The sequence below is a fragment of the Pelophylax lessonae genome (assembly GCF_965119305.1).
Source record: "Pelophylax lessonae genome assembly, chromosome: 5".
Taxonomy (NCBI): domain Eukaryota; kingdom Metazoa; phylum Chordata; class Amphibia; order Anura; family Ranidae; genus Pelophylax; species Pelophylax lessonae.
The window spans coordinates 398,205,753-398,233,141 of record NC_138772.1 but is presented as its reverse complement, the minus strand read 5'-3'; the positions used below and the strand labels follow the sequence as shown (position 1 = coordinate 398,233,141).

Below are 27,389 nucleotides of genomic sequence, written 5' to 3'. Positions count from 1 at the left end.
AGGGAGATTCCCCTGCTTACATTATCCCAGAAGGTGGCCTTCTTGGTGGCCATTACTTCTGCACGCAGGGTGTCAGAACTGGCCGCATTATCTTGACGTTCCCCATATCTGGTGGTTCATAGGGATAAGGTGGTTCTTCTTCCAAATCCATCCTTCCTTCCTAAGTGGTTTTCAGGGTTTTCATCTGAATAAAAATATTGTTACCTTCCCCGTGTCCTAAGACTAGCCATCCTTGGGAGTTTGCATTACACTCCTTGGATGGGGTTCAGAAGGATACACTTGACTACTACGAACTTGTTTTCGTAAGACGGACTCACTTTTTGTGATCACGGATAGCCCTTGAAGGGGGTTGCCTGTGTCTGCAGCGACCATATCTAGATGGACCAGTCAGACGGTTGTACAGGCTTATTCTATTAACCACTTTACCACCGGAGGATTTTGCTGTCTTCCGTCCAGGCCACTTTTCGCGATTCGGCGCTGTGCTACTTCAACTGACAATTGCGCGGTCGTGCGACGCCGTACCCAAACGAAATTTACGTCCTTTTTTTCCCACAAACAGAGCTTTCTTTTGGTGGTATTTGATCACCTGTACGATTTTTACTTTTTGCGCTATAAACAAAAAAAATAGCGTTTATTTTGAAAAAATAACAATATTTTAAACATTTTTTTTATATGAAATTCCCCCCAAAAAAGATGTAAAAACCAATTTTTTAAAAAATTTTTGGCCAATTTGTTTTCTGCTACCTATGTTTGGTAAAAAAAAATCGCAATAAGCGTATTTTGATTGGTTTGCGCAAAAGTTATTGCGTTTACTAACAAAGGGAAAGATTTCTGTCATTTTTGGTGTTTTTTTTTTTAACGCGTAATGGCGGCGATCTGCGATTTTTTTTTTTTTGTGGGACTGCGACATTGCGGCGGACAGATCGGACCCTTGACTGACATTTTTGACACTTTTGGGGGTACCAGTGACATTACTGCAGTAATCAGTGCTATATATATGCACTGTTACTGTAAAAATGACACTGGCAGGGAAGGGGTTAATTTTATTGGAGAGGGAGGGGTTAATGTATGCCTGGTGCTTACTGACGTGTAGGGGGGGAGGTGACTGAGTGAGACAAGGACAGATCGGATGTCCAGCTATGCTGAACAGTCCGATCTGTCACTCCCTGTCACTATGGAGATCCGCCCGCTTGTGTTTACACAGGCGGGCGGATCTCCACACTAGATCCCCGGCAATCGGGGCAGAGCAGCGGCGATCGCCGCTGCTCCTCCCCTGGCCCGACTCCTGCTGTGAATGAAAACAGCGGGAGCGAGCCTCCGGCGGCGCGCAAGCGCCGCCCAGAAGGGGGAGTGTCTGACGACGTTAATACTACGTCGTCAGACGATAACGAACCACTTTGCCGCAGTAGTACTACCGTACTCAGACGGCAAGTGGTTAAGGGTCGGAATCCTCCGTTCCCTGTTAAGGCGCACTCTACTTGGGCGCCTAGTGTCTCCTGGGTCTTCCGCCATCAGGCGTCAGCGATCCAGGTTTTCAAGGCGATGACTTGATCGTCGGTTCATACCTTTACAACATTTTGTAAAGTTGATGTGATGGCATCGTCAGATGCCTCTTTTGGCCACAAGGTTCTGCAGGCCGCAATCTGAGGAGACTTTTGGTCTACCTCAAGGGTTTGTTGGGTGTTTCACTTAGGTCTCATCTCTTTGCTCGATGAGTCCTTGATGCTTCTGGTTGGGTCCGGTTGGGCCTTCTGGATTTTGATTTCTGTTATCCCACCCCTCATTTGTGGTACTGCTTTGGGACGTCCCGAGTTGTTATTAATCAACGAGGACTACGTCTGTCAATGAGCGACAGAGAAAAATGGATTTTTGTAAAATCCAGACGTAGTACCCGCCCCTCTGTTTGTGAGTTGGGTTGGGTTAAATTCTCTAAACACTGCTTTGTGACATAACTGATTTGCTGTAGTAGGAAGTGAGAGGATATACCCTCTGGGACTGCCCCTAGAGTGTGGCCAGAACGTTTTCTTTCCTGTCTAGTCCTACTCCTGTAGAGGGCAGTATAACCCGAGTTGTTATTAATCAACGAGGACTACGTCTGTCAATGAGCTTAAGAGAAAAGGATTTTACGGTAAGATTTTACAAAAATCCATTTTTAATGTCCTTTATAATTTTGTGTGTTTTATAAAAAAAAAAAAAAAATGCTGTCTATACCTGATTACAGAGCGGCGCTCATGTGACCTCTGTAATCCTGACGTCAGCGGGACAGTCTTGGCTCTGCCTGCGGCAGCTGTCGGCCGGGAGGTGGAGATAGTCGGCCGGACACGTGAGCGTCGCTCTGAATTTTGGTGTATAGATGGCATTTTTTTTTTTTTTCTCATAATAAAACAGACAGGATTGTATGAAGTTGTCACAGTGCGTTACCAGACACTTTAATGCCAAGATTATGAATCACTAGAGCTGTCCTGTTTGAGCGGTTTGTTTACTCCTGCTGGAAGATCGAAGGCATTTAAATGGGTTATGTACTATACAGCTAATGAGTTCATTTTTAATTAGGATTTTCAATTAAGCTGTTAGTCAATTAAATTTATCTACAGGTACATTAGAAACCCCATTACATTTTCTGGTGTCAGAGGCTGATTGTGAAACAGTTCTTAAATACATCATATCTTCGATAATGGTTGTCTAAGGAGTGGTTATTAGTAAGTATTCAGCTCAGTGACTATGTAAATATAATAAAGACAAATAGATTTGGGAAAGCAGATTTTTTTATTAACTCCTTAAATTCTAAAATCCCAGTATGTAAATTAGGTTGGGCTGTAAATGGGTACTGTTTTATACAAACTCTAAATAATTGCATAGACTAGAACAGGGCTTGACAAATTTGTCTAAAATCTAGGAGCCAGCTAAAAAAGTTAAAAGCCAGTTTTTTTTTTTTTTTAAATTCACAACCAAGCTTTATTTAATAAAACGTATACTAAATTTACACATAAATACGACTAGAACCCCACTCTCCTCTATAGCGCAATTATATGGAAACAGACTGTCTCTTTCAATCCGATGCCATCTGATCCGATCCACGGGGTGGATAGAAAATAGAACCACCAACCGTCTGCTTTTGGTGGACAGCATCAGATGGCGGCAGATTACCGCTCCATAGAGGAGAATGAAGGGTCCGATCAGGTCTGCCTGAAAAACTGACAGGCGGACCTGATCAGACAGCCCCTGTGAAAGGGGCCTTCGGTTGTGGCCGTAGCATGGCGATGAGGACGAAAAAAAAAAAAAAAATATATATATATATATATATATATATATATATATATATATATATATATATATATATATATATAATTTTTTTTATAATAAGAATTGGAAAAAAAAAAGAATTTTTTTTAATAATTAAAAAAAAAGAAAAACATTTTTTTTTTTTTTTACATTTAAATAAATTAATAATAATAACCACACTCCCTATCCACTTACCTTAAGCAAAGGTAACTGAACAGGGAGATGAAGACTGCAAAAACTTCCCTCTCATCTCCTCTTAGGAAGGAGATGGGAATGCATTAACAGGCAGTGGAAACAGTCATTACTCCCGGCCACCACAAGAGGGCACCAGTTCCCCAGCCTCAATCATCTCACAGAAGAAGGCCGAAAAGTCGGGGGCCTCAATTTTCGGACGGCGCGGAAGTCCGTGCACTCAGAGGAGGTGGGGGCGCAAAAGGGACAGGACACCTCCTGCAGGGCACCCCAGGCGCTAGGTCGCTAATTCTAGTCGCAAATGCGACCTGGCGCCCGGGGTTTGTCGAGCCCTGGACTAGAACATCGGTTCTCTGTATTCTTTGTCCTTTTTCCTTAGGGGGAAGTGTAAATATCGCCATGTTTAAATACTTTTTACGTATGAAAATTGATTTTCTTTTCTACAACTAAGTGTCTTCAAATATATACACATTACTCGTACACACACACCTATTTGTTATACTAAGTTAAGTAAGGAGAAGCAATATACGTTTATGGAGCAAAATTTTAGATTTCTCTATCGTTCATCGACAGACACAGCTCCATATCTCCTTTAGACCATTGGATTATGCTCCTCCCATCAGGAATAGGACACAAGGCAGGAAAAAAGCTTTATATATTGTATAAGTCGCGCTAAATTGAAAAATAAACAAATGAATGTCCAACTGTTTAAAGTCCCAAATATCATAAAGTGACTAGTGATGTATGAAATCTTGTGCTGCTTCCAAAAGATCCCGTAGGAATTGTGCTTACCAGAATGGCAATTTTAAATTGCAGAATTCATGTGATGAGTTCACGTGCCCAGGTGATCCAATGGAATTCTAGCGCAAGGAACTCCCAATATTGTGGTCGTGTATCATGTGAAGGAAAAATAATAATCCATAGCGTGATACCGTACAAAATTGTCAATATTATAACTGTGTAGGACTACAAATACTGTGAATCCTTCACCAATTGTGCAGCCGCTTACCAAAATGACTAGTAAAAAGGCATGTAATCAAATCAGAAGAAAAAAGGACCGCCACCAAACGTAGAGCCTCTTACCAGATAGATCTGTATAGGTGTATTCTATCCAAGTATAGAAAAGGTGAACCACCACCAGACATAAGGCCTCTTACCAGATGGAAATGAAAAGCCAGCAGAACATTGAATCCACATGCACCAATATCAGCAAGCCACCCAAGAGCGTATAAAGCCTCTTACCAGACCATAAGAAAAATGCTCGATAACACTTGGTATATTTTCCCAATGGAGAGGTAACCTCAGGGTCCCAATGACAATCCGGGCAAATCACTGATAAGTACCACGATGTACCGCTTAATGTGCCTAGGTGGCCTCTCGGACCCCCTATGCCACAAGCTGAGCCACTGTGTATCTCAGGGTTGCAACGCCAGACCAGCCGATAAAGGAAAGAGAAGGCGCCAATAGTGTAAAAACTTCCAACAGATTTATTCACATAAGGTAGTGTACTTACAAACAAAGAAGAAAAATTAGCGAAGGATGTAGAGCCGCCGGCCGGACGGCAAGGCGCATCCGTTCCCTCGATAAGCTTCCGGAGATGACGTCAGCACGCCGTGACCTAACGGCGTTTCGTCAGAGGAGACGTTATCAAAGGTACGGACGGCGTGCTGACGCCATCTCTTATAGTCCGATCAACCGGATATCCGGATAGAGGTAAACAACTCCGCCATAGAGTCGGTGACCAGAGGACCGGAAGTCCGGGAATGGTTGAAATTACTCAACATAATCCAAAAGACATAATCATATATTGTAATACAATTACATTATTATTCTGTGCGTCAGTCTCCACTATATCATCGCACAAAAAAGAAAGTTAAATTAAATGCATTTCAGTGATTTTAGCCCAAGAAAAAAGCTTTGCCACACCTATGGGGGCTTTCCCTGCAGGCATAACCCCACATACTCTGCTACAGCCTCTAGTTTGTTTCTGCCTAGTTTAGGAATCGGTCTTAGCTATTAGTAGGGAAATTTGTTATTTTGTGATTTATTTTCACTAGTTAGAGTTCCTGGAGAACTACAAGCAACAGCCGTCTGTGGTTTTGGACTGGATATTCAAGATCCTTATGGTCTCCCAGCCTGGCCAGCGAGCGTGAGAAGGAGGTTATAGTCCAGACTTGGGCCTCCCCACTACAGAGCCCCAATGGATGGGGACGAGCCTGCGAGTGGACAAGTCTCGCTGGAACGCAATCGACCTGGAACGCCCTGAGTCGCAGCTTACCCCTGGCTGCCAGCACCCCCACCCCGGGTGGGAGGTGGACTGTTTGGAGTGGCGCCTACCTGGTACCGTGGTATAGTGAGTAATATTGTTCCCCCAATCCTCTGGTGGTCTCGGGGTGGACATAGGCCCCCTTCCTGGAATAGTCGGACCCTCAGGGCTCCATCTATTCCCCTGGCCTCTGGGATGTTATGCCTACCCCCCTCCAAGTCTTTTACTCTACCCATAGCAGGTCCTACCTCCAGGGGGCAGAAATATTGTGGCCGCGGTGGCGTTTTTCTGTGGGGGAGACCTTGTCCTGGTGGGGTCTTTTCCAGGGTGTCCTGAGCGGTTGGGTAAGGTTTCTGGGGTCCCCTGTAGGTTTTACTCACCCACTCTATCACATTGTATTGGATTGGGACTAGGTATACATTAGCGGTGGGATCATGATTTAGCGACTTTTAAAGTGACACTGTATTATTTTCATCTCAGTGTAAAATGGAGTCCTAGGGTACTATTTCACTTACAGACCCCCCTAGGAGTGGCTGCGGAACCTTCTGGGTTGCAGCCCCTGTCTGCGCTTACAGCAGTCTTGGAAAGCCTGGTGTTAAAGGTAGATTTTTTATGTCAAAATGTTGAGAAAAATGAACTCTGTCGCCTCCCTCGGTAGTTTCCTCAAATTCTGAGTCAGATATGGCCACTCAGACGCACACCACCCTGAGGGGTCGGTGTCTTTGCATTCTGATGGTAAAGAGGACCTGTCCTCGTCCGCCACCATGAGGGAATGCGCATTGGTGGAAGCACTTATAGTTTCAGTGCTGGAAACTTTAAAATTGTCAGATGAATCTACAGCGTCGGGTTCACAGATGTCTTTTGGTTCCCAAAAATCCAGAAAAAGCCCTGGACTCATCTTCCCTTTGTGGGATAGAGGTTGTTCGGATCCTCTCTGGATGAGTTGATCAAAGGCTTCTCTGGATGAGTTGATCAAAGGCCTTACGGGTGGGAAGAGTACTCTTCTCTTCTCTTCTAGCTCATAATTCTTTTTCGTACCTCTGGGTCACAGGACAAAGGGAAGCCATTCAGGTCTTCTGGGAGTTCCAAGAAGCCATGGTCAGGTAAATCAAAGACCTACCAGGGTGGAACTTCAGACAAATCCTTGTCTGTATGAATGGGCGCCCTCACCTTCTTCTGGGGTGGGGGGGGGGGGGAGGAATCTTCGCTTCTCTCTGGAACCTTGTTCTTCCTTGATTCAGGACAAATGAGTTCACAAACTGATCCGATCAGGGTACAAGATCGAATTTGTCAGACAGATTCTTGCCGTCCAATCTGCGCCTATCTCCAGACCTATTAAGGAATCTACGGGAGATGGTACAAGATCTGCTGTCGCAAGGGGTGAATGGGCCAGTTCCCCCTCAGGAACGCTTTTAAGGGTTTTATTCAAACCGGTTTACTGTGCCCAAGAAAGAAGACAAGGTGCGTCCGATTCTAGACCTCAAGGCTCTCAACCGCTTTGTGCGGGTTCAGAGGTTTCACATTGAATCCATTCAAACGGTAGTAGCGTCGCTACACCAGGGAGACTTTTTGGCCTCCATAGAGATCAAGATCACGTATCTACACATCCCTATCTACGCTGGACACCAGCGGTTTCTTCGCTTTGCCGTAGCAGAAGAACATTATCAATTTGTGGCGTTACCCTTTGGTCTTGCCTCTGCTCCCAGGATGTTTAACAAAGTATTGGCCCCGGTGTTGGCCTTGTTGTGCCAATGAGGGATTGCGTAACTGGGGTATCCCGATGATCTCCTATTGCGAGCAGACTCTCATTCAGCCCTGATGAGCGAACTTACGATCACTGTCAACTCCCTGCAGGAGTTTGGGTGTAACATCAATTTCAAGAAATGAGCCATGATACCTTCCTTGAGACTGCATTATCTGGGCCTGACTCTGGATTCAGCTTTGGTGAGTGTCTTTCTTCCCCCGGACAAGCGGCAGAGGTTGTAGGGGGCGATCCGGTTATTGTTGGCAAACAATCTGTCCTCTCTGTGAGCTTGCATGTGGGCCTTGAGTCTGATGGTGTTAACCTTCGAGGTGGTTCCGTTTCCTCAGTTCCATACCAGACCTTTGCAAAGGGAGATTCTTGTCAAATGGTACAAGGATCCAAAGTCCTTGTATACTTTGATTCGGTTGAGCCACAACACAAGATCTGCTCTGTTATGGTGGCCAGGGCAAGCCTTTTCTCCCGTAGTGTTGGATGGTGGTAACCACGGACTCCATCCTGTCGGGCTGGGGCGGGGTACTGGGAAAGCTCTGTGCCCAGGGAACCTGGACAGTAGAAGAGTCCAAACTGCCGGTAAATGTTTTGGAGGTCAGAGCAATAAAGCTTTGTCTGAGCCACTGGACGACTGGTCTGCAAGATTGTCCGGTTCGGATTCAATCGGACAATACCAAGGCACCAAGAGTGTTTTGGTGGCCAGGGAGGTGGCTGAAATTTTGGCCTGGGTGGAACAGTTTGTCCCAGTCCTCTCTGCTGTGCACATCCCAGGTGTGGAGAACTGGCAAGTGGATTACCTGAGTTGTCAGGAGGTATATCAAGGGGAGTGGTCCCTACACCTGGAGGTGTTTCATCTCCTGTGTGTCTGGTGGGGGACACCCAAGGTCGATCTGTTTGCTTCTCATCTCAACAAGAAGGTGCAGAGGTTCGTAGCCAGGTCTCGAGATCCTCTGGCCGACGCCACAGACGCACTGGTGGCTCCTTGGGGTCGGTATCGGCTGATTTATGCCTTTCCTTCGCTGAAATTTCTGCTGAGGCTTCGATGCAGGGTGGAGGTGGAAGGAATCCTGGTCATTCTGGTGGCTTCAGACTGGCCTCGCCGGTCTTGGTATGCAGACCTAGTAAGGTTGGTCGCCGATGCTCCTTGGAGACTTCCTTTCAGGGAAGATCGGCGGTCTCAAGGGTCGATCTTCCATCCTGCTTTACAGTCGCTGACTTTAACGGGATGGCTGTTGAAAGCCAGGTGTTGAGGAATAGAGATCAGGGTTAACCTGGGGCCACTGAGTCTTTTAGATGCTCTTTTTGTCCATACTGAGGGACATCGTAAATGATTGGCTGCGTCTTCTACAACAATTTCCAGATGGATCAGGCAGACTGTTGTTCAGGCTTATTTGCTGAAGGATCAGGTTCCTACTTTCCCGGTGAAGGCGCATTCTACTAGAGTGCCTCTTGGGCTTTTCGCCATCAGGCGTCAGTGATGCAAGTTTGCAATGCGACAACTTGGTCGCCTGTGCATACGTTCACAAAATTCTACAAAGTTGATGTGTTGGCATCTCCGGATGCCTCTTTTGGCCACAAGGTTTGGCAGGCTGCTAGTTAGAGAATCTTTTTTGCTCTCTTTGAGTGTGTATGCTTTTTTTAGGGGAACTCCAGTTGTTCCTGGTTGAACTCCATATTACCTGGTTAGCTAGGTTTAACCTTTGGGGAGTTACGTTCTTCTTTCCGTTGTCTTCCCCTCATAAAAATACTGCTTGAGACATCCCAATGGTCTAAAGCAGGGGTGGGGAACCTTTTTTCTGCCAAGGGCCATTTGGATTTTTGTAACATCATTCGGGGGCAGTACAAAATGTATGCATAAATGTAATGGGCATTGCTTTGCGGCAAAAAACGCTGTAAAAAATTGCGTGACTTTGAGGTCACAAAAATGTGAAAGGGGCCTACAGTAATCAAGGTATAGTGTGCCCCCTTTCAATGCAGACTGACCACAGCGTGCCCCCTTTCAATGCAGACTGACCACAGCGTGCCCCCTTTCAATGCAGACTGACCACAGCGTGCCCCCTTTCAATGCAGACTGACCACAGCGCGCCCCCTTTCAATGCACAAAGCGAGTGCTCTTTACTGCAGTGGCGGCTTCTCCTTGAGTCCTCCCGCCTCCTCCTCGACCAATGGCATGTGTTCGCCTTTTCGGCCAACCAGGAAGCGGGCTTCCTGATTGGCCAGGGGGAGGGTCCATGTTACAATAGCGAATTTTCATTCGCTATTGTCACAAAAAAGCTGCGTCTGTGTATGAATTTCAGAGAAAAGGACGGTTAAGTACAAAATTTCAGCTTTTTTTAATGTTTTCATGAGCTCTAGATCGCAACATCATGCATGTGTATGTTATGTCTCTGACACATGCGTACATCTGTGCAAAGGACCATCTTTGCCCACACATCCACGTGCAGGCAGTCCCATTCATATCTATTAGGGTGCAGTGGCTACACAGACACGACTGCTGGTCCCAGACGGTGTGCATGGCATTTGCTGTGTCCCAAAAAACAAGCATGGGACTGTCTGCACGCTGATGCGTGGAACATTTGTGCATCCCGCGACGGCCCTTTGCATGGATGTTTGCTTAGATACTCTTGTATGAATGAGTATTTAGAACAATATTGTGAACCCTCTAAAATTTACTGGTAATAATACATAAAGACAGCAGTTTTCTGGGAAAATCAAAACATTCAGCACATCCCTCTAATATATGCACGTTTCCACATGTTCCTGCCAGAAATCCCATGCAGGGCTGAGCACCTATGCAGCCCATAAGAGGATATCAGGAACAGAATGCATTTCTGTCAGGATCAACAAGCAACTTTTTTTTTTTTCTCTTTCCCACTATCATTCAATGAGGTTGTTGCCTTCAGGTGGTTTGGACACACAAAAAAAACCCAAAAAGTTAAGCCAGTTCACATTTACCCTTGCCTCCACCTGTCATGCCTCAGTTTCTTGCTAATGTGTTATGAGTTTGGATGCCTTTTCCTTATAGTGCTGGGAGTTGCATTGTTTAGACCTGTGTACTGTGATAGCAGTAAAGCGCTGTCCAGGTCCACAGCAGTGGCACAGCTTCTAGTGGAACCCAGTCTCCAAGGACTTGTGACTAAGGACATCCAACCTTCAAGTACCTTATGCCCCGTTTCCACTGAGCTTTCTGGTATGGTTCGGTACGGTACCCTATTTATGCCGTTTCCATTTTGAATGGTACCCTAATTCCGAACTATACCGTACCACTTTTTTGGGACCCTTTCGTTGGGGTACCAAGCACATTAGTACCGTACCAACAGGGTGGAGCTACACTCTGCAGAACTTTGGTTGACAGAGAATTGTCTATCACAGCTTTCCTGCTACACCACGCCTATCATGAAAGGGTACTATTGGCAGTGGAAACGCAAGGTGTACCGTTCTGAACCGTACCGTACCACTCAGTGGAAACGAGGCATAAGTAGTTGGAAGCTATATCCAGACCTTACTTAATTGAGATATTCAGTGCTCACCTAGAAGGTCACTTTTGAACACTGTGCTCTGTAACTTGAAATCACCTACCGTTGACGACTGACTCACTACCTCTGCTGGAAGTCTTTTCCGAGCACCAACCACGCTTGCAATAAAATACTTTCTAAGATTAGTTTTGATCTTTCCTTCTGTTAGTTTGAGGTCATGTCCCCATGTTCTTGATTTTATTTTCATATTTAAAATCAATCTCTCTATAACCTTATTCAACACCTTGCTGTATTTGAAAGTTTCAATCAAGTCTCCCTAACTCTCCTAAATATGTTGGAACATAACACTTCTTTAAAAAAAGTCTCGTTCTTTTCTGTAATTGTAGCATTTTTAATGAGAAAAACTAGACATGTACTGTATGTACTGTTGTGTATTTTGCCCAGACATACTGTACATTTTAAAGTTGAACCAAAAGTGTTCACCTCTTCAGAATAATTAGGAAAAGGTGAAAATTCACTCTACATCCTAAAGCAAATCCCGCTGCACAGAGAAAAAGAGCAGGGATTTCAAATCTCTGGACTGCTAGGCTGGCTGCATAGGCACTGTGACAGTAGACAGTTCAGCATCCATGAAGACATTTACATCAGAGGCTGTGTTAAAGGGGAGAGGTTTTTGGTGTATTAACCTTTTTAGATAAAATGAAAAGGTGAACTAACATTTTAACTCAATAATGCTATATTATAGGGATCCACCAATGTTACCAGTGCCTAAGCACTGTTCCTTCTGGTATGTGAGGGTGCCTAGGAACTCCTACCTATTACTGAAAATTTCTGGAGAGGTATTATCAGTAGTATTCTCCTTGCTGGAGGCACTGACATAAGAATGCTAAGCCCTGTTTCTACCATGATAGCAGTCTTCATGCAGAATGAAACATTTTAAATCTGTAATGGGGCAGGAAGACCATGGGAAATGCTTTTTGCTAGTTCTTCCCCTCTGAAGTTTTTGGTCCTACCTTTGAGTTCAGTTATACTTTAAAGTAAAACTCCAACCAAAACACATTTAGTTATTGAAAAGGTAAAGATTACAAATTGTGTTAGATATTTGTTGTCTTTTCTCTTTTGGAGAGATCTTCCATTACTGTGCTTGTGATAAATGATCATGATCACTAGGACACAATTCTGTAATAAATCTTTACTATTTTGAGGATGACTTCAGTCTTTAAGAAATTATCAAATGTTTTGTGTTGCATTGATTTTAAAGTTGTTTTAGTAAAAAAAGAAAATAAAATCATCTTGACCAAGTGGGATTTGTTTCAAACAGCAGTGTCCTTTCACTATCAGGTGGTTACCCCTTAAATACAATTTGAACATATTATAGTATGGGCAACAGGGTTATACTTTGATTGGATAGGGTCAATGACATTAGTCTAACAGCAGTATCTGGGAATATCTCCAGATATTAGTCTAAACATCCTAAGATATTTTTATTCACTCTGGTGACTTGTAAAATAGAAGTGAAGGATTTTTTTTGTATGGTTAGAGTAAAGGAGGGTTATAAACCCAAGGGGTTGAATGCAAAAAAAGCTAATGTGTACCAGGCGTAAGACTCTGCATTGATAGTGGAACCCATGATATTTCTAAAAAAAAAAAAAAAGCTCCTCCGGGATGGGCAGAGCAACTGGATGCACAAACTTTTTTTTTTTTTTTTGTAAATAATGAGGGTTTACTGTATAGAGGCAATGGTTCAGTGTTCTTTGTGTACTAAAAACAAAAAATGCAGTTCTCTGTGTTTCCTATAGCCCTGAAGACACAAAGCATGAAGTGAAATCCATATGATATAAACTGAACTGGTGTTTTCTAACCCTTTGCTTTTTTTTTTTTTTTTGTCCCAAGAAAATTTGGACTGCAGTCCCACCTTGATGTAAATCTAAACTTAAGAGCATACAATACATACTGTATGTTGTAGTTTACCGGTCCTCGGTGGGACGTTTTTTTTAAATAAAAAAAACAACTTTTTGCTGACGAGTGTCTCTGGTGCAACATGAACCCTGCAGAACATGTGTCCCCACCTTACCCTCTCATGGAGGCCGCAGGGCCCTCCGGATCCCAGCTATCAATAGATGCACTCTCAGCGGTCCTGAAATCGTTTGTGTCCCAGGTGGAGGTGGCCTTTAAAGGGTGAGGTGCCAAATAACGCCCTCTGCCTACCCCTGCCTCATCTGATGTCTCAGATCCAGAGTCTGACTCAGCCACTGCAGACGTGGGTCTCCCTGCCTGGTCTACTACCTTGCGCCTTGTCTCCTCTGACAGTGAGGAAGACAGTTCTACCTCCGCCACCGCGCAAGAAAAGGTGCTGGTGGACGCACTGCTTGTATCTGTGCATGAGACTCTAAAAATGAAGGATGCAGCTGTGACTGCGGCGCATGTTACGTTTGGCACTCTCAAGCCCTCCAGAGCGGCAAAGGATTTTTTCTTTCCCGCGTATTTTGACAACATGCTCTAAAACTAATGGGACCGCCCAAAGAGTTCCCCTGGGGTGCCTACGCGGATTGCTAGATGCTACCCTTTTGAGGAGTTCCTTTATAAAGAAGTGGACTGTGCCAACTACGAGGGACCCCCGGTCTCAAGGCTTAATAAAGCTACTATGATCCCAGTGGAGGATTCCCCGTCCTTTAAGGATCTGGCGGATAGAAAGGCGGAGTCTGTGGCCCGCAATATGTACTCCCTGGCAGGGTTTGCACTAAGACTGGTGTTTACGTTTACCCTGGTCTCACAAACATTGACTGAATGGGCAAAGTTACTACGCCGAGACCTGGAGGGGAAACCTCTTCCTCCTGCCTTTTGAGGAGCTGTTGGACCAGCTGGTGCAGGGGCTGCAATTTGTTTGCGATGCAGTGCAGGATATTGCTCTCGTATTGGGCCGACTGTCTGTTTCGGCAGTGGTCCTCCGGCGTATACTTTGGCTAAAGTGCTGGTCTGCGGATCAGACCTCGAAGGCCTTGACTGATCTGCCTTTTCAAGGAGATTGTTTTTTTGGGGCTACCCTGGATGACATTATAAAAAGTCTCAGTGGGTAAGAGTACCTTTCTTCCACAGGCTAACAAGGGTAAGGACCCACGTCGCAGATGGGGTCCCTCCTTTTCAGCACACAAGAAGTTTTTTTCGTCCCCCAGGGTCAGTTGATAAGGCAAAGCCCTTCAAGACTCCCTCAGGTGGTTCCAAACGACCCTGGTCTGGCAAACAAAAATCAAGTGTTCCCCAGACCCTAGGACAAGACTGCTTCAGCCTGAAGGTGCGCCCTCACCTGTATCTGGGGTGAGAGAGGACGTATTTGCCGATTCCCGGACCTGTGGCTATCCTGGATACAAGACATATGGGTTCACAAGGTCATACGGTCCGGTTACAAGATTGTGTTTCGATCTGTCCTGTCCCATCCCACCAGTAAGGTTTTTCCCTTCCAATGTGAGACTGTCCCTGGATTTCTTGCTGGCGCTCTCTGGGGCAGTACAGGACCTGGTACAACAGGGAGTAATATTTCCGGTTCCATGTGCGGAATGTTTTTAGGGCTTTTATTCAAACCGGTTAACTATTCACAGGAAGGAAGGCAAGGTGCATCCAATCTTAGACCTGAAAGCACCGAAATGCTACATGCGAGTTCAAAAACTCAAGATGGAATCTGTTTGCACAGTGATGGCTTCTCTAAATCAGGGGGGTTTCCTGGCCTCCATAGACATCAAAGATGCCTACCTTCACATCCCAATCTGTGCAAAGGTGTTGGCTCAGGTCCTGGTGCTACCTAATACAGGGTTCGACAAACCCCGGTCGCCAGGTCGCCATGGCGACCAGAAACCGCGTCCTGGCTCCTAATTTGCCGCCAGCCCACTCTCTGCAACTCCTGACTGACTGCCCGGACACGCAGCTCAGAGTGTCAGGCAGCTGATGCTTTGCTCTCCCCCTCTCTGGTCTCCGTGCAGTAATCTGAAGTCCGGCTGTGAGTAATGTGAGAGGGGAGGGGGCTGGCCTCCTCCCCTCTGCCAGAGCAAGGTCCGGTGTAGCATGAAGATCGGTATCCTGTGAGAATGGCTGCTCTGAGTTCTCTTCTGCTGCCCGTAGCGTCCTTATCAGGCTTGCCTTCCTCCCCCCAGAGCCCACAGCAGGAGTTCAGACCTTGGAGAAGGGTGAGGAGGAGGGGGACCCGGCAGCCTGTGTGGCCTTTACCTGACCTAGCAGGCAGACTGTCAGTCACTACTGTGAGGGAGGGGGGGGGGGGGGGGAGGGTTCTGGTGGAGGATAGAGAACGGGGGCTTCCTGTGTGTGTGTGTGTGTGTGTGTGTGTTCTGTGTCCACACTGAGCCGCTGTTCTAATAGTGCAAAGTTGTTTAAGGTGTGCTGTGAGGTGGAGGAGGGGAGATGAGGCAAGGCATGCTTTAAAATTATCTTTTTATGTCCTCTGATAAAGCCCTGTGTATTATCCACAATCACCACAGGGGGACACACATGCAGGAAGTAGCTGCAAAGAGGCAACAGAAGATCAGCAGCGCTGGGATACTTCTTTCATCCTTTTCGGTGTTTTATTTAAAATGTCACAAAGGCTTTATTTAGATGTGCAGTTGGGTGGTAAAAATGTGCTGTAAAGACATGTTTTTGCCACCCACCAACAGCCACCCTTAAGCTACAATAGGCAGCAGATGAGGGTATTTTACATGCCGCAGTCATGATGCATTCGCATAAAAAGTAGTTTCCCCTATAATAGGTTTTTAATGTCATTCTTTCTGGCCAGCCCATAACCTTGACATAATGCGTTACATTGGAGTTATTGACTGACCGCTCTGCTGTAAGTTAGTTAGGGGGCGCAAATTACTTGCCCTGACAACCCACGCTACAAAAAAAAAAACTGGCTCCTAACTTTTTTTAGCTGGCTCCTAGATTCATAGCAAATTTGTCGACCCCTGACCTAATATATTGGACGATTGTCACCATGGATGCCAGTCTGTCCGGTTGGGGAGGGGTTCTCTGTTGTCTGCTCAAGGAGTATGGTCTCTTGAAGAATCCATCCATGTTCTGGAGCTGAGTGTTCAGGCTTGGCCTAGTACACTGGACCGAGCACCTGCAGGGTTGTCCAGTGCGCATTAAATCGGATAATGCTACGGCCATGGCTTATGTCAATCACCAAGGGGCACCAAATGTGTCCTTGCGGCCTTGGAAGTGGCAGGCATCCTTTGATGGGCGGAATGCTTTGTTCCAGCTTTCCCTGCTGTTCACATTCCAAGAGTGGTAAATTGGCAGGCGGATTACCTCAGTCGACAGACCTTGAATGCAGGGGAATGGTCTCTCCATCCGGAGATGTTCCAGCAGTTGTGCCTTCGTTGTGGCACTCCAGATGTAGATCTGTTGGCGTCTTGGATCAACAGAACAGTGCAGAGGTTTGTGGTCTGCTCCCAAGACCCTCTGGCAGACGCCGCTGGTGCGCTGGTGGCACCTTGGGGTCATTATCAGCTGATTTATGCCTTTCCTCCTCTCAAGTTGCTGCCAAGACTTCTTTGCAGGATTGAGGCGGAAGGGATTCCGGTCATTCTTGTGGCTCTGGACTGGACTCTTCTTCTGGCTTCCAAGGGCAAGGAGCCCCGTCTTAGACGGGGGCCATTCTTCTCGGCTCATAAAGAAGCCTTTATTTCTCAGGGTCTCAAGACCAGGGATCTAAGCCCTTTATGGCCTCCACCGGAGGTTCCAAGAGAAACTGGTCTGGCAAGCCGCGAGCGGGCTCTTCAGATCTGCGGACAAGGCCTCCTCTGCATGAAGGGGCTCCCTCGGTCTTGTTCTCCGTAAAGGTTCTTCCCTTCCAATCTGCGCTTGTCCCCAGATCGATTACAGGGTCTCTTGGGGGCAGTGCAAGATTTGTTACTTCAAGTGGTGATTGTCCCGTTTCCGACTTTGGTCATCCCTCCAGGCTTGCATGTGGGTGCTGGGATGATGGTGTCTACCTTTTTTGAAGCGATTGCGTTTGCACAGTTCCACACAAGATCTCTGCAAAAAGAGATCCTGGTGAAATGGGACAAGATTCCTTAGTCTCTAGACAATCAGATACTGTTGAGCTGGGGTACGAGAGGGTCCCTGATCCTGGATGCTTTGTTCTCCGGCACTTTGACAGGGAAAAATCCTTTCTCCCCCTATGCTGGACGGTTGTCACCACAGATGCCTGCCTGTCCAGGTGTGGAGGCGTCCTTGGAAAAGATATCTCTCTGGGTATGGACACTGGAAGAGTCCAGACTGCCCATCAATGTACTGGAACTCTGAGCAATCAGACTTTGTCTGGATCATTGGACAATTCGTCTTCAGGGGTGTCTGGTATGCATTGTCGGACAATGCAATGCCCGTGGCCTATGTCAATCACCAAGGGGCACAAGAAGTGCCCTGGCGGCTTGAGAAGTAGCCGGTATTCTAAGGTGGGAAGAACGATTCGTTCCATCGCTCTCTGCTGTACACATTCCAGGGGTGGAAAATTGGCAAGCTGACTAACTTAGTCTACAGGCATTGGACCAGGGGGTGGGGGGGGTGGTCACTTCATCCAGAGGTGTTTCATCAGTTGTATATCCAGTGGGGTACTCCTGAGGTGGACCTGTTGGCCTCTCATCTCAACAGGAGGGTACAGAGGTTTGTGGCATGGTCTCGGGATCATTGAGCCAAGGCCACAGAAGCCTTAGTGGCCCCTTGGAGTCAGTATTGTCTGATTTACGCCTTCCTTCCTCTCAAACTTCTGCCAAGACTCCTGTGCAGGGAGTGGCGGAAGGGATATTCCGGTCATTCTCGTGGCTCCTGACTGGCCTCGCTGGTCTTGGTATGCCGATCTGGTATGGCTGGTCGCCGATACTCCTTGGATGCTTCCTCCCAGGGAAGAACTGCTGTCCCATGGGTCAATCTTCCATCCTGCTTTACAGTTGCTGGCTTTTAATGGTTTGGCCGATGAAAGCTAGGTGCTCAAGGATATAGGTTTGTCTGAATCAGTGATTCTTACGCTGTTAAAGGCTAGAAAATCTACCTCTAGGAAAATCTGCCATTGTGTTTGGAAGACATGCATTGCGTGGTGTGAGTCTCTTGGAATTCACCCTCACTCCTTTTTGGTGGCTCTGATATTGGCTTTCCTCCAACGGGGGGTTGAGCAGCGCCTGGCCTTGAGTACCATCAAGGGGCAGGTTTTGGACTTAGCGGTTTTCTTTAAACATCCATTGACCACACATTCCTTGGTGCATACCTTTCTCTAGGGAGTTCGACACTTTGCTCCTCCAGTGCGGTCTTGAATACTGCCATGGGACCTCAATTTGGTGCTGTCAGTTCTTCAGAAATCTCCTTTCCAAAGTGTTCGGGAAGTTCCCCTGCTTACGTTGTCCCAGAAGTTGGCCTTTTTGGTGGCTATTACTTCTGCGCACAGGGTGTCTGAGCTTGCGTTGTCTTGTCGTTCACCTTACCAGGGGTTACTTCGTCCCTGCCCATTGTTTCTTCCAAAGGTCGTCTCGGATTTACACGTGAAGGTAGTAATTTGTTGCCTTCCCTATGTCCCAGGCCTAAACATCCTAAAGACATTGCCTTGCATTCCTTGGATGTGGTTTGGCAATCAGGGTGTACCTGGCAGGACCTCAAAAAGGGTTGGCTGCTTCTGCTGCGACCATTTCCAGATGGCTCAGACAGACTGTAATTCAGTCCTATTCAAGTAAGGGTCAGGTTCCTCCTTTCCTTGTTAAGGCGCACTCTACTCGGGCGCTTAGTGCTTCCTGGGTCTTCTGTCATCAGGCGTCAGTGATGCAAGTTTGCAAGGCAGCCATCTGGTCATCTGTGCACACTTTCTCTAAGTTTTATAAGGTGGATGTGTTGGCATCTGCGGATGCTTCTTTTGGCCACAAGGTTTTGCAGGCTTCTGTTTAGAGGACCTGGTCCTCTTTTGAGAATGTATTTTTTTTTTTTTAGATGAACTCCAGTTATTTATGGTTGAGCTCCATGTTACCTGGTTGGCTACGATTTAGCACTGCTTTGGGACATCCCAATGGTCAAGAAGATATGGAGTCCTGTCCGTCAATGAACAAAAGAGAAAATAGGATTTTTGACTTAGTGTAAAATCCATTTCTCTGTTTATTGACAAACACAGCACCAACCAAGGAGTCGGCACTAGGGAAAGGGGGGGGGGGGTTCCCACCGCATAAATCACCGACCATATAGCATTAAAACATGGCCACCGCATTTTTTAATGGGAGAATCCCAAGAAAATGGTTGCTGAGGCTACACAAACATGGGCACCGATCTACAGCACAAGGCTACAAGAAAATGGCAGCACCACGCGGCTCCCGGGGACGAGCTCAGAACAAGATCCCAGCAGGAAGGGGGGCCCTGGCAGGAGCTCGACACCCCAGTCCGACCCAAAAGGTATGTCCACCCCATGGGAGGGGAGGGGGGCTGTGGGCAGATGGAGGGTAACAAGCCCGTAGAGAACCCCCGAGAAAAAAGGTTTGGGGGAGGGGGGGCGACGCTTCATGGGAAGGAGGGGAACACCGGGCTCCGACTGTCCCAGCAAGGCCACCGAGACCAGGGGGGGGGGGCTTGAACACGAACGGAGGGAGGTGAGCCCGGGGGCCCAACCTTTCTAGGGAGGGGCCCACTTCCACCCCAAAACCCTCCAGGGGTAGAGGGGGGACAGCTACTTACCATACTAGGAACAGGGTGGGCATCATTCCTGACAGACCACCGCTCCATCAGAATGGGGGGGGGGGAGGCTGTCGACCTGGAGGAACGAATGCTGCACCTCAGGCCAAGGCCAATTGTCCTGTTGAAAAATAAATGATGGGCCAACTAAACGCAAACCGGATGGAATAGCATGCTGCTGCAAGATGCTGTGGTAGCCATGCTGGTTCAGTATGCCTTCAATTTTGAATAAATCCCCAACAGTGTCACCAGCAAAGCACCCCCACACATCACACCTCCTCCTCCATGCTTCACGGTGGGAACCAGGCATGTAGAGTCCATCCGTTCACCTTTTCTGCATCGCACAAGGACACGTTGGTTGGAACCAAAGATCTCAAATTTGGACTCATCAGACCAAAGCACAGATTTCCACTGGTCTAATGTCCATTCCTTGTGTTCTTTAGCCCAAACAAGTCTCTTCTGCTTGTTGCCTTTCTTTAGCAGTGGTTTCCTAGCAGATATTCTACTATGAAGGCCTGATTCACACAGTCTCCTCCTAACAGTTGTTCTAGAGATGTGTCTGCTGCTAGAACTCCGTGTGCCATTGACCTGATCTCTAATCTGTGCTGCGGTTAACCTGCGATTTCTGAGGCTGGTGACTCTGATGAACTTATCCTCAGCAGCAGAGGTGACTCTTGGTCTTCTTTTTCCTGGGGTGGTCCGCATGTGAGCCAGTTTCTTTGTAGCGCTTGATGGTTTTTGTGACTGCACTTGGGGACACTTTCAAAGTTTTCCAATTTTTCGGACTGACTGACCTTCATTTCTTAAAGTATTGATGGCCACTCGTTTTCCTGTACATAGCTGCTTTTTTCTTGCCATAATACAAATTCTAACAGTCTATTCAGTAGGGCTATCAGCTGTGTATCCACCTGACTTCTGCACAACACAACTGATGGTCCCAACCCCATTTATAAGGCAAGAAATCACACTTATTAAACCGGACAGGGCACACCTGTGAAGTGAAAACCATTTCAGGTGACTACCTCTTGAAATGTGACTCTACAATTTTCATAGTCAAGAAAACTCTTTGAATGAGAAGGTGTGTCCAAACTTTTGGTCTGTACTATATATATATATATATATATATATATATATATATATATATATATATATATATATATATATATATATATATATATATATATATAATTATATTTTTTTAATATTGTTGCCTTCATATTTCCTATCACTTCTAATACATTAACTGGGTTGTGTTATCTAAAGTTCCCACTAGGTGGGGCTAAATATTAAATGGGTGCAATACAATCTACCATCCCTAGAGGGAGGGTTGTGTATATATTCCTGATCTTTGAGTCATTTAATAAATTATTTTTGGTTGAAGTTTATAATATGGGCAGTATCATTTAGTTTTTATGCAATTCTTATTATTGGTGTATGCAAAGAATTGGTTTTAATTATGGTATGAAGGGATTGAAACGGATTGGGTATCATAATATGGCGGTGATATAAATAGGAGGCGGCGTGTCAGGTCATGTGACCCCTGATAATGCCAGATGTTGCTGACAAAAACGCGTTGGATGGGATCTACGTGACACGACACTTCTCCCATCTTGGAATGGCGTCCATGCCATGTTAACAAGTCTACTTTGATCTGCAACATTTGTAAGTGTTTTTACTAGTGAGCAATATATAAATGCTTCAAAATACTACACCATGTAGTGTCTTTTCCCTAATCAGATGGTACACCACTCTAAAGATATCATCTGACTGGATTGGTGTGCTACTGAGGAACATATATTTCTACGAGAGAAACACCTTTAAATGATCCATTATGCATTCTAAATGTCTGTGTCTGGTGCACAGGAAATCTACCTGACGGTGGTGGAAGATAGCACAACTCACTTTTTGCTGTGTGGAGTCACTTCAGAGGATCTCTGCATCACCTTATTGCACTATTTGGGGCACTTGGTTATGTATGGACATTCCCATACACTATCTTAAGCTGCTTATAAGCTTTTTTTTGAGGGTTTAATCTTTAAAGGGAGCACAGTTTTAATTTTGTCTTTCTCTGTATAACTATAGTACTTCGGAGGGATGTTTTAATAATGCTAGGCCCACTCATAGGCCCTGTTCACATTGGCCGTTTTTTTATGCAGCAAAACTCATGCATTTGGGAGGGACCAATGCGCTACCAATGGGGTAGATGAATAAAAAGAACTAATAAAAAGTGGAGCACCGAAATTAGCAGCTGATTTAGTAGTGTCACCACATACTGGTCAGAAAATGGAAAGAGGGGAATCAGCGCTCAATTTCAGAAAATGGTAGGCCACAAGAAAATAATGAAGTAGATGAAAAGTATCCAAAGATGATGGAAGATGACAATAATATTGTGTATAAGTGAAATACAATAATATATATATAACAATTGATGTCACGCTAGGACAGGAAGTGAGTTAATGGCAGGATTAAGAGGTATAAAATAAAGAACTGTAGTTGTTTACTGCCTAAAAGTAGGTTCAAATGCATCGGTTTTATTTGGAATATTCATTTTATGCTTCACTAATTTTTTATAAGCTTCAGGGATTTTTAAAAAAAAAGCTTTTACTGCTGCTGGGCTTATTCACTTTTAATAGTTACGTTTTTAAAAGAATTCTATGTTGTTGCCCGGCTGAGATGGCTGTTCAAGTAATAAAAAAAGATAAGTAGCATAATTTCTAAATCAAAAATATATGAAAATACTGCTATTCACATTTCATTAAGCCTTAGTGTTTCAATGTAATAGTACAATGTTTGTAGAACACTAGCATTTTGAGCTTTTTCCATACAATCTCATGCCAATGTTGACCCTAGTGGATTAAAATAGCCTTTTTTTCATCCATGACCAAATTTGGAGCTGAAATATCTGCCCACTGGGAATCTGTAAATATATTCTAGTTTATGGAGTGACAGTTTTATACAAATAATTGTTATTCCCAGTGCATGGTTTAAATTAAAATCTAGTATTCCAATATAAAACAAGCAGTCTGCTGCCAGTTGTTCATCTGTTTCCCAGTGTTATTATCGTCTTTCTGGTAACTGAAAAGTAAAAATAGTAACTGCAGTGATTGATTTTTCTTTGTTTTCAAATCTAGATAAAGATACGATAAGTAAAATCAGAGATCTGCGTATGAAAGCTGAAGACTATGAAGTAGTAAAAGTCATTGGCAGAGGAGCTTTTGGTGAAGTTCAGTTGGTATGTATGTCAGCTTGATCGTGCATTATAACCAGTCAGGTGTTAAAAGGCACTCTATCTTCTTTGGAGTGGCCAAATAACTGAAGATAAGAATTATCCCTTCTTCCCATTGCCATAACCGACTGATTTAAAAACATTATGTTCTACATGTCATCACTTTGAACAACCTGTCCATACATTTGTGTCGGGATTTCTTCTGGTTCATGCAATATCCTACTGCTTTCTGCAGAGAAAATACTTATGCCCCGTACACACGTGCAGATCATCGGCCGAACGATCGGCCGTCTTTTGTCCCCGGGCTGTCGTGTCTGTTGAAAAGTGCAAAAGACTGCACAAGAATTTTGTCCGCCGACTGCAGAAGTGATGTCGTGATGGTTAACTTTCCCTGTGTTTTTTCTTTTCTGAGCATGCCCAGTCTTGCAAATCTGCTGTCTGTCGGCCGAATTCTGTATTGACTGGCGAACAATCGGCCGCTCTGGTGTCGGCATAGAAAAATTTTAATGCTTGCACGACAGATTCTTTTCGGCCGAAAGTGCGCTGTCGGCTGTCGGAAGCATCATACTAACAAGCCGAAAATCGGCAGATCGTTCGGCGGCCGAACATTTTCGGCCGACAATCTGCACTTGTGTACGGGCCTTTAGAGTGATAATAAATGTACTGAAAAATCTGTTTTAGTATATTGTTATATTCCTAAAGTGCTGTAGTATTTTTTTTTTAAGTGGGCCAGTGTAGCTTTCCATTAACCACTTGCCGACTGCCTAACGCAGATCTACGTCGGCAGTCAGCCCCTCACAGGCAAATCTACGTAGGTCTACGTCGCTAGCCGGTGAGGGTCTAGGGAGCGGGCGCGCGCCCCCCCCCCCCCCCGCGCGTGTGACCGGCGGTCACTCTGCGATCGTCGGGGGAGAGGGAGAAAGTCAGGCGGCTTGTGTAAACAAGCTGCCTGTCATTCTCCCCGGTGTATGAAGGATGATCATACGGTTCTACTATGTAGAACCGTTGATCACTCTTCATACATCTGAAGCCACAGCCAATCACAGTAGAAAGCACGCCCCTAGGGACACACACAGCCCCTCCCTCTCAAATAAAGTTAACCCCTTCACTACCAGTGTATTTTTACAGTAAAGAAAAAATTAAAGAAAAAAGGAATTTTGAGGAGGCTGAGAGCAATTTTGACTTTAATACACACACTTTCCCTGTAAAAAAAATAAATACTTTAAAGTAACAGCAAACTCTGGTTTTAAAAAAAAATTTAAAGTAGTTCTAATCTAAAGGCAATTTTTTAGCCTAAATTAAAGTGCTTTTACTTACCTGCTCTGTGCAGCAACATATCACCGCACCAGTCTTTTACCTTTTCTTTGGTGTTCCCCACCAGCGCTGTTCTTTCCTTCCTCTCACGGGTGTCCCCATAGCAAGCCATGTGCATCCGTGTGGGCGCGCGCCAGAGTTGGGATATGTGCGTTCATAGACACGTGGCCACACCCCCTCTTCCTCCTCCCAGGATTTTGCTTGACAGCAGCAGGAGCCAATGACTTCTGCTGCCGCTTGTGCCTACTGTAGGACCAGTAAGTGGAAAAGTGGTGCTGCAGACAGGGACAGCGCTGGATCTTGAGAGGCTGCAGGTAAGTGTCTAATGGGAGGAGGGGGGGGGGGTTTAGTGATGGGTGGGATATGTGGTAATAGTGGGGTTTCTTATCCTGGTGGTAAAAGACAATGGCCCAGCAGGAGGGATTCCTGCATCAACACTGTCTGGTGTGGATGGGGGATTCCAGCAAATTTCTTTCCTAATTTGTTCCATGTACGGCTGGCCTAAAAGTGGAAATAATTAAAACCTACTCTCTTAGCGAAAAACTGGCGCAGCATGAGCCAAATTTAAGTACAAGTTCTAGATGGGTATATGAATTTGGCACATTCACCGCTTTTAGAATGCATGTGAGACACTTTTGCATTTTTTTTTTCAAGCCCAGTAAGCAGTAACAATGGATGGTAACGCGCTTTACGCTAAAAACCCGTGCCTGGTAGGAGGTTTCAGTGCGCTGAAATGTTTTATCATCTATTCCTGTCATGCCTGTGATACCAAGGAGTGCAGCAAATTCCAGGCTTTTTCCTTTTTACATCCTGTTAGACAGGCTGTGTGGCACCCTCTTGATAGACTTGCAGTGAGGAGTTAAAGGATTGTAAGGGATTGTAAGGGCTTCTCGGGTCCCTCTTCTGCTCTCCTAGCCCCTCCCTCCTGGTAAGTGCCCACAGCGAGCAGCTTGCTATGGGGGCACTCCAGCCGAGTCACAGCTCCTTGTGTCCATTCAAACACAGAGCTGTAGCCTGGCCCGGCCCTGCCCCCTTTCTCTCCTCACTGGCTGACTGACTTTGATGGACAGCAGGGGGAGCCAGTGGCACAGCTACTGTGTCTCACCCAATCAGGAGGGAGAGCCCCCCGGGGTGGCTGAGGCATTCGTGGACATCGCTGGACAGAGATGGCCTCAGGTAAGTATTGGGGGGACTAACGGGGGGTGGGGGCCGGGGGGGGGGGGGGTGCTGCACACAGGATTTTTTTTTTTTTAATGCATAGAATGCATTAAGATAAAAAAACGTCTGACTTTACAACCCCTTTAAAATAAAAATAAAAAAAAAAAACCTGTGTGCAACAGCTCCCTTCAGTTCTTCTGATACTTACCTGAGCCCCTCTTTATCCAGCGATGTTGCAGGAGTGTCTAAGCTGCCTGGGGATCTCCTCCTCATTTGCTGAGACAGCAGTCCACTGGCTCCCACTGCTGTCAATCAAAATTCAGCCAGTCAAGAAAGAGGGGTGGAGCCGGGTCACAGCTCTGTGTCTGAATGGACACAGGGAGCTGTGACTCGGCTTTGGTGCCCCCACAGCAAGCTGCTTGCACTCAACAGGCGGGAGGAGCCAGGAGTACTGAAGAGGGACCCGAGAAGAGAAGGATCTAGGCTGCTCTGTGCAAAACCAACTGCATAGAGCAGGCAAGTATAACATGTTTATTATTTTTATTAAAAAAATAAAAAACTAGACTTTACAATCATTTTTAAGTAATGGGTTACCTGGAGCTGCATTCATTTTTCTCCTATCTTGGACCTTTAAGCACTTTCCACTAGAAAAACAACACTTTCATGGGCTTTTATCGAATATTCTTGAAGCTTTTTGAACACTTTATAAACACAACAAAAACCGTCATAAATACATCATCAATGCTATAGGTGCGTTATTGAGCATTGCTTTCTTTCTTAATCAACACGCTTGTAAACGAACCATTAAGTTATGCTTGCTCTGTGAGAGAAACTGAATGATGTTCCTTTTTATGTATGTACGTAAGTAAGAGTGAAGCATTCGGAGGGATTCCCTGAGTTTTGCGGAGTCATACAGGGAATAACCAGAGGGTAAAATATGAATTTAGAGGGCTGCTGTGAAGTTGAGTTTCTCTTATGTTCATTGACGGACACAGCTCCTGATCTTCTTGACCATTGGGTTATACTGCACCCTACAGGAGTAGGACACTAGGCAGAAATAGAACTTTACTACGCCTATAGGCAGTCCCAGGGGGGTATATTACCCCTCTCTGCTATAGGTACCCATTTTTTTCCTGCTTAGTCAGGAGTAAGGACCTAGTTCCTTGCTGGCAATGTTTTTCTTTTTAGATTTTTTTCTCCTGGTTTTTCCTGTGAGATCTGAGATCTACAATCAACTGCTTTACTTGGGAGGACGGGCTGGATAATCTAGAGCCAGTGATCACCCCAGTCTGGCCAGCGAACGCGTGTAGACCTCCGCTCCACGCTAGGTTGGCCACGATATAGCCCCACCAGACGAGGGCTGCGTCAGTGTTCCTCCTGGCCGACAGCCCCTCGATTTCGATGACGAGGAGGTTCTGTCTGGAACGGTGCCCACCTGGTTCCTGGTATGGTGAGTAATTGTCCTCCCTCAACCCCTGGAGGGTTTTGGGGTGGATGTGAGCCCCTCCCTGGGACGGTCACACCCCTGGGTTTTCCTCCCTTAGGCCCCCCTCCCCGAGTCCGATGACCCTGTGGGTCATCTTCGACCCCCCCCCACCCCCCTCCATCTATATTGGGGTTGTATGGTGGTTTGGCTGCCTCTTGGGGCTGCACAGAGGGTATTGTACTGGCGATGGGGCCTGGGGGTGGGCCGTTGGCGACCGGGCGATTGGAATGCGGGGCTGTATCTGGCGGTGTCTTTTTACTCTAGTGGGGTATCCTTATTCCTCATGGAGTCTTTGGAGCACATTTCCCCACCTGACCCCCCCCCCCTCAGAGCCTGCAGGGCCCTCAGGGTCCCAACCATTCATTGATGCCCTGACGGTGGTCCTAGAGTCCTTTGTGTCCCGGGTGGAGGAAGCTTTTGGGCTGCGGGGAAGTAAAAAGTGACCCACACCCCCCCCTCCTCCTCCTGCTTTCTTTCTCCTCAGATCCTAAATATGATCTGGCTGCCACGGACGGGGCCCACCCTGAGGGGTCTGCAGCCACACA

General features: G+C 46.0%; 1 protein-coding gene across 2 annotated transcripts in view; it reads left to right on the top strand.

Moving 5' to 3' along the window:
• Positions 1–27,389, top strand: part of ROCK1 (Rho associated coiled-coil containing protein kinase 1) — a 321,787-nt gene that overhangs the window by 119,102 nt on the left and 175,296 nt on the right. For both annotated transcript variants that reach the window (XR_014225300.1, XM_082258424.1), the window contains exon 3: positions 22,792–22,892. Coding sequence is in view for 1 of the 2 variants with exons in the window: in XM_082258424.1 (XP_082114550.1) it covers positions 22,792–22,892 (101 nt within the window). In the remaining variant the exon portion in view is untranslated. The remainder of the gene's footprint in view (positions 1–22,791; positions 22,893–27,389) is intronic.